At 44.8% G+C, this 7500-nt stretch overlaps 1 protein-coding gene across 1 annotated transcript in view; it reads left to right on the top strand.

Moving 5' to 3' along the window:
• LOC120043579 (multiple epidermal growth factor-like domains protein 11) overlaps positions 1-7500 on the top strand; it is a gene marked incomplete at its 5' end in the record, with an annotated part of 29749 nt that overhangs the window by 1468 nt on the left and 20781 nt on the right. The window contains one exon of the mRNA XM_038988143.1: positions 3712-3846. Within this exon, the coding sequence (XP_038844071.1) occupies positions 3712-3846 (135 nt within the window). The remainder of the gene's footprint in view (positions 1-3711; positions 3847-7500) is intronic.

Raw genomic sequence — 7500 nt, 5'->3', positions numbered from 1 at the left:
GGTAGTGTCCGGTAGTGTCCGGTAGTGTCCGTTAGTGTCCGTTAGTGTCCTGTAGTGTCTGGTACTGTCCTGTAGTGTCTGGTAGTGTCCGGTAGTGTCCGGTAGTGTCTGGTACTGTCCTGTAGTGTCTGGTAGTGTCTGGTAGTGTCCGGTAGTGTCTGGTACTGTCCTGTAGTGTCTGGTAGTGTCCGGTAGTGTCCGGTAGTGTCTGGTACTGTCCTGTAGTGTCTGGTAGTGTCTGGTAGTGTCCGGTAGTGTCTGGTAGTGTCCGGTAGTGTCCGGTAGTGTCTGGTACTGTCCTGTAGTGTCTGGTAGTGTCCGGTAGTGTCTGGTAGTGTCCGGTAGTGTCCGGTAGTGTCTGGTACTGTCCTGTAGTGTCTAGTAGTGTCTTAGCTTTATATCTGTGGTTGTCTCAGAAATGTCTGTGTTTATAAGTACACCCACACACACACACACATAAACATTCTGACCTGTTAAATCCTCCTCTCATTACACTGAGACAGAGCAGGAAGTAAACATCATTCTGACCTGTTAACTCCTCCTCTCATTACACTGAGACAGAGCAGGAAGTAAACATCATTCTGACCTGTTAACTCCTCCTCTCATTACACTGAGACAGAGCAGGAAGTAAACATCATTCTGACCTGTTAACTCCTCCTCTCATTACACTGAGACAGAGCAGGAAGTAAACATCATTCTGACCTGTTAACTCCTCCTCTCATTACACTGAGACAGAGCAGGAAGTAAACATCATTCTGACCTGTTAACTCCTCCTCTCATTACACTGAGACAGAGCAGGAAGTAAACATCATTCTGACCTGTTAACTCCTCCTCTCATTACACTGAGACAGAGCAGGAAGTAAACATCATTCTGACCTGTTAACTCCTCCTCTCATTACACTGAGACAGAGCAGGAAGTAAACATCATTCTGACCTGTTAACTCCTCCTCTCATTACACTGAGACAGAGCAGGAAGGAAACATCATTCTGACCTGTTAACTCCTCCTCTCATTACACTGAGACAGAGCAGGAAGTTAACATCATTCTGACCTGTTAACTCCTCCTCTCATTACACTGAGACAGAGCAGGAAGTTAACATCATTCTGACCTGTTAACTCCTCCTCTCGCCACTTAGAGAAATATCAATGCAAACTAATTAAGAGCTTAAGGAAGACATATGGCCTGAGTGGCACAGACTGCGGCCCAATGGCCCCCTATTCCCTTTATAGTGCACTACTTTAGACCAGGGCCCTATTCCCTTTATAGTGCACTATATACCATTTTGGATGCTGGCAGCCTCCGTGAAGGAGGACAAAGCTAAGCTATCTAACTGTTCTGTTCCTTCACTACAGAGGACTACAATAGAGAACAGAGTGGGCTGTCAAAGTCTTTTTCTTCCTTGGCTTCAGACTTTACCTCATGTGAACCTGAAAGAAGAAAGGAAAAGAGAGGAGAGGAGAGGAAAGGAAAGGAGAGGAGAGGAGAGGAAAGGAAAGGAAAGGAGGGGATGAAAGGAGGGGAGGGGAGAGGAGAAATTGGAAATAGGAAATGCCAAGAGAGTTTGAGTGTTTAATGTTATCTTTGGTGTGTAGTGTCCGGTAGTGTCTGGTAGCGTCCGGTAGTGTCCGGTAGTGTCTGGTAGTGTCCTGTAGTGTCCGGTAGTGTCCGGTAGTGTCCGTTCGTGTCTGGTAGTGTCCTGTAGTGTCTGGTAGTGTCCGTTAGTGTCCGGTAGTGTCTTGTAGTGTCCGGTAGTGTCCTGTAGTGTCTGGTAGTGTCATGTAGTGTCCTGTAGTGTCTGGTACTGTCCTGTAGTGTCTGGTACTGTCCTGTAGTGTCTGGTAGTGTCGTGTAGTGTCTTGTAGTGTCCGTTAGTGTCCGGTAGTGTCCTGTAGTGTCCGTTAGTGTCCGGTAGTGTCCTGTAGTGTCTGGTACTGTCCGGTAGTGTCTGGTAGTGTCCGGTAGTGTCCGGTAGTGTCCTGTAGTGTCTGGTAGTGTCCTGTAGTGTCTGGTAGTGTCCGGTAGTGTCTTGTAGTGTATCTTAGTGTCTCGTAGTGTCCGGTAGTGTCCGGTAGTGTCCTGTAGTGTCTGTTAGTGTCCGGTAGTGTCTCGTAGTGTCCTGTAGTTTCTGGTAGTGTCTTGTAGTGTCTCATAGTGTCCGTAGTGTCTGGTACTGTCCTGTAGTGTCCGTTAGTATCCGGTAGTATCCGTTAGTGTCCGGTAGTGTCCTGTAGTGTCTGGTACTGTCCTGTAGTGTCTGGTACTGTCCTGTAGTGGCTGGTAGTGTCCTGTAGTGTCTGGTAGTGTCCGTTAGTGTCCGGTAGTGTCTTGTAGTGTCCGGTAGTGTCCTGTAGTGTCTGGTAGTGTCATGTAGTGTCCTGTAGTGTCTGGTACTGTCCTGTAGTGTCTGGTAGTGTCGTGTAGTGTCTTGTAGTGTCCGTTAGTGTCCGGTAGTGTCCTGTAGTGTCCGTTAGTGTCCGGTAGTGTCCTGTAGTGTCTGGTACTGTCCGGTAGTGTCTGGTAGTGTCCGGTAGTGTCCGGTAGTGTCCTGTAGTGTCTGGTAGTGTCCTGTAGTGTCTGGTAGTGTCCGGTAGTGTCTTGTAGTGTATCTTAGTGTCTCGTAGTGTCCGGTAGTGTCCGGTAGTGTCCTGTAGTGTCTGTTAGTGTCCGGTAGTGTCTCGTAGTGTCCTGTAGTTTCTGGTAGTGTCTTGTAGTGTCTCATAGTGTCCGTAGTGTCTGGTACTGTCCTGTAGTGTCCGTTAGTATCCGGTAGTATCCGTTAGTGTCCGGTAGTGTCCTGTAGTGTCTGGTACTGTCCTGTAGTGGCTGGTAGTGTCCGTTAGTGTCCGTTAGTGGCCGGTAGTGTCCGGTAGTGTCCGGTAGTGTCCGGTAGTGTCCGGTAGTGTCCGGTAGTGTCCGGTAGTGTCTGGTACTGTCCTGTAGTGTCTGGTAGTGTCCGTTAGTGTCCGTTAGTGTCCGGTAGTGTCCGGTAGTGTCCGGTAGTGTCCGGTAGTGTCTGGTACTGTCCTGTAGTGTCTGGTAGTGTCCGTTAGTGGCCGGTAGTGTCCGGTAGTGTCCGGTAGTGTCCGGTAGTGTCCGTTAGTGTCCGTTAGTGTCCTGTAGTGTCTGGTACTGTCCTGTAGTGTCTGGTAGTGTCCGGTAGTGTCCGGTAGTGTCTGGTACTGTCCTGTAGTGTCTGGTAGTGTCTGGTAGTGTCTGGTAGTGTCCGGTAGTGTCTGGTACTGTCCTGTAGTGTCTGGTAGTGTCCGGTAGTGTCCGGTAGTGTCTGGTACTGTCCTGTAGTGTCTGGTAGTGTCTGGTAGTGTCCGGTAGTGTCTGGTAGTGTCCGGTAGTGTCCGGTAGTGTCTGGTACTGTCCTGTAGTGTCTGGTAGTGTCCGGTAGTGTCTAGTAGTGTCTTAGCTTTATATCTGTGGTTGTCTCAGAAATGTCTGTGTTTATAAGTACACCCACACACACACACACATAAACATACCCCCCCCCCCCAACACACACACACACACACACACACACACATACGCATACACACCCACACGCATACACACACACACACACACACACACACACACACACACACACACACACACACACACACACACACACACACACACACACACACACACACACACACACACACACACACACACACACACACACACACACATGAACCCCTCACCCTGTCCCTGTGTTTTCAGTCTGTTCTTCAGGGTTCTATGGGCAGCGCTGCAGCCAGTCCTGTCCTCAGTGTATCCATAGCGACGGTCCCTGTCACCACATCACAGGACACTGTGAGTGTCTGTCAGGATTCTGTGGCTCTCTGTGTAACCAAGGTGAGTTTCTCTAGTCTCTCTGCTCGCTCTGCTTCAAACCACTTTCCATCAGGCGTTGTTCTTTCTGCTCAAACCTCTTACAGTCTCTGCTCTCTCTGTCTCTAGGCCTGATGTGACTGTTTGGAGAGGGGACATAGGTCTCTGTTTTCACTCTGTCTCAACCCCCTTACAGTCTCTGCTCTCTCTGTCTCTAGGCCTGATGTGACTGTTTGGAGAGGGGACATAGGTCTCTGTTATCACTCTGTCTCAAACCCCTTACAGTCTCTGCTCTCTCTGTCTCTAGGCCTGATGTGACTGTTTGGAGAGGGGATATAGGTCTCTGTTTTCACTCTGTCTCAAACCTCTTACAGTCTCTGCTCTCTCTGTCTCTAGGCCTGATGTGACTGTTTGGAGAGGGGACATAGGTCTCTGTTTTCACTCTGTCTCAAACCTCTTACAGTCTCTGCTCTCTCTGTCTCTAGGCCTGATGTGACTGTTTGGAGAGGGGACATAGTTCTCTGTTATCACTCTGTCTCAAACCCCTTACAGTCTCTGCTCTCTCTGTCTCTAGGCCTGATGTGACTGTTTGGAGAGGGGACATAGGTCTCTGTTATCACTCTGTCTCAAACCTCTTACAGTCTCTGCTCTCTCTGTCTCTAGGCCTGATGTGACTGTTTGGAGAGGGGACATAGGTCTCTGTTTTCACTCTGTCTCAAACCCCTTACAGTCTCTGCTCTCTCTGTCTCTAGGCCTGATGTGACTGTTTGGAGAGGGGACATAGGTCTCTGTTTTCACTCTGTCTCAAACCTCTTACAGTCTCTGCTCTCTCTGTCTCTAGGCCTGATGTGACTGTTTGGAGAGGGGACATAGGTCTCTGTTTTCACTCTGTCTCAAACCTCTTACAGTCTCTGCTCTCTCTGTCTCTAGGCCTGATGTGACTGTTTGGAGAGGTGACATAGGTCTCTGTTATCACTCTGTCTCAAACCTCTTTCCACTAGGCTGGATGCCAGACAGTTTGTACTTTAGCCAACTCATTTGTCTTACCTACAACATTAATTTGTAATTTTTGTACATTCAATAGATATATCAACACAACTTTACATGTTTAAATAGTGTTCTGAAATAGATTCAGTCATAAACCCGAAGGTCTCCTCCACGTCACAAGACAAAGAGCTAATGCTGGTCTTCAAGTCTCAGCCAAGGTTATTCATCTGGAGTGTGTGGCTTAATCACAGAACCATCTGGTAGGACATAGATCTATCAGGACATAGATCTGTTAGGACATAGATATGTTACTGTTATGACATAGATCTGTTAGGACATAGATATGTTACTGTTAGGACATATATCTATCAGGACATAAATCTGGTAAGCCATAGATCTGTTAATATGACAGATCCGGTAATATGACATAGATCTATTAGGACGTATATTTGTTACTGTTAGGACATAGATCTGTTAATATGACATACATCTGTTAAAATGACATAGGTCTGTTAATAGGATATAGATATGTTAATAGGATATAGATATGTTAATATGACATAGGTCTGTTAAAATGACATAGGTCTGTTAATAGGATATAGATATGTTAATAGGATATAGATATGTTAATATGACATATATCTGTTAATATGACATAGATCTGTTAAAATTACATAGATCTGTTAAAATGACATAGATCTGTTAATACGACATATATCTGTTAATATGACATAGATCTATCAATATGAAATAAATCTGTTCTGACATAGATCTGTTGAGACATAGATCTGTTTATAGGACATAGATATGTTAATAGGACATAGATCTGTTAATATGACATAGATCTGTTAAAATTACATAGAGCTGTTGAGACATAGATATGTAATAACATAGATTTGTTATGACCGTTCCTCTCCTCTGTCTTGTCCACAGTGCTATAAAGACTATAGAGTGGTGAGGAGGAGGAGCTCTAAGGATCCTTTGTGTCCGGAAGTAATTTAGACATTCATTGTTGTCATTGCGATCTGTAGTCATTATGATCTGTAGTCATTGTGATCTGTAGTCATTGTGATCTGTAGTCATTATGATCTGTAGTCATTACAATCTGTAGTCATTGTGATCTGTAGTCATTGTGATCTGTAGTCATTGTGATCTGTAGTCATTGTGATCTGTAGTCATTGTGACCTGTAGTCATTGTGATCTGTAGCCATTATGATCTGTAGTCATTACGATATGTAGTCATTGCGATCTGTAGTCATTGCGATCTGTAGTCATTGTGATTTGTAGTCATTATGATCTGTAGTCATTGTGATCTGTAGTCATTGTGATCTGTAGTCATTGTGATATGTATTCATTGTGATCTGTAGTCATTGTGATCTGTAGTCATTGTGATCTGTAGTCATTACGATCTGTAGTCATTGTGATCTGTAGTCATCGTGATCTGTAGTCATTGTGATCTGTAGTCATCGTGATCTGTAGTCATCGTGATCTGTAGTCTTTCTGATCTGTAGTCATGGTGATCTGTAGTCATTGTGATATGTAGTCATTACGATCTGTAGCCATTATTATCTGTAGTCATTACGATCTGTAGTCATTACGATCTGTAGTCATTGTGATCTGTAGTCATTAAGATCTGTAGTCATTGTGATTTGTAGTCATTGCGATCTGTAGAGTTGCTATTTTCTCAAGTTTTCTCGTGTCAGATAACTCGTGACTCCTGGATTTGTAGTTATGTTAATAAAGTCTGATCTAATCAACAAATACGATAGTCAGTTTAAAAAAGGTGAAGGGTACAAGACTGTGTACATATCTGGCTGTGTTGGCAGAATCACTACATGTCCCATCAAACCAAGAGGAGAGCGGCTGCCCGTTGTCACAGTTACAAGCTGAACCAGTCAGAAACGTCCAGCTGACCCTACGCTAATGGCGCCGCTGAATCTCAAAACTGAACTTGGACAATGATGTCCTTCGCCGCCGTCGTGTTACGACAGATACCTCGAACCCGTCATGACTATTCTACAAAACAATTAAACGATACATCATTTTAAAGTTTTTTCCCATCAAATTTCTTAGTTATATGATTGTAGTTTTTTACTTTTGAAGTTGAGGGTGCAGTATTTAGGACGTTTGGCAATGAGGACAAAAACTAGCATAGTTCAGCTAGCCACCTAGTTTAGCGAGGGAAAACCGGGGAAAACGAGCTCAGGCCCACTAGGCTAATTCAGGAGACAGATTGTAGTTTTTATGCCCTGATATCAGGAGCTGGTGGTGAAAAGTTTGATTAAACAATTCAGAGACTTAAACGAATAAATCAGATTACTTATATTTAAGGAGAGCGAATCGATACAATCCCAAAATCAGCTGTAACTGTCAATAGTAAAACTAAGCTTAAAATTATGTTTGAGTGAACCCTGAATCCAGAAACTGAATGGTGAAGTCGCTTCCGTACACGGTAGACTCCTCCTCCTCACCACGGTAGACTCCTCCTCCTCACCACGGTAGACTCCTCCTCCTCACCGCTCTATAAAGTCTCATCCAGATTTGAAATACATATTACTTTTTCTAATAATAAAATTAGAAATGAATTAGAAAGAGGCAATGGGCAGATATAGAATTCACTTTCATGCCCTTCCCAGCCATAGAGATTAAATGACTAGAGGGGTTATGTCATCACCCTTCCCAGCGCTGTCT

The sequence above is a fragment of the Salvelinus namaycush genome, unplaced genomic scaffold, assembly GCF_016432855.1.
Source record: "Salvelinus namaycush isolate Seneca unplaced genomic scaffold, SaNama_1.0 Scaffold966, whole genome shotgun sequence".
NCBI classification, from domain to species: domain Eukaryota; kingdom Metazoa; phylum Chordata; class Actinopteri; order Salmoniformes; family Salmonidae; genus Salvelinus; species Salvelinus namaycush.
This window is presented reverse-complemented; position numbering and strand designations above follow the sequence as displayed.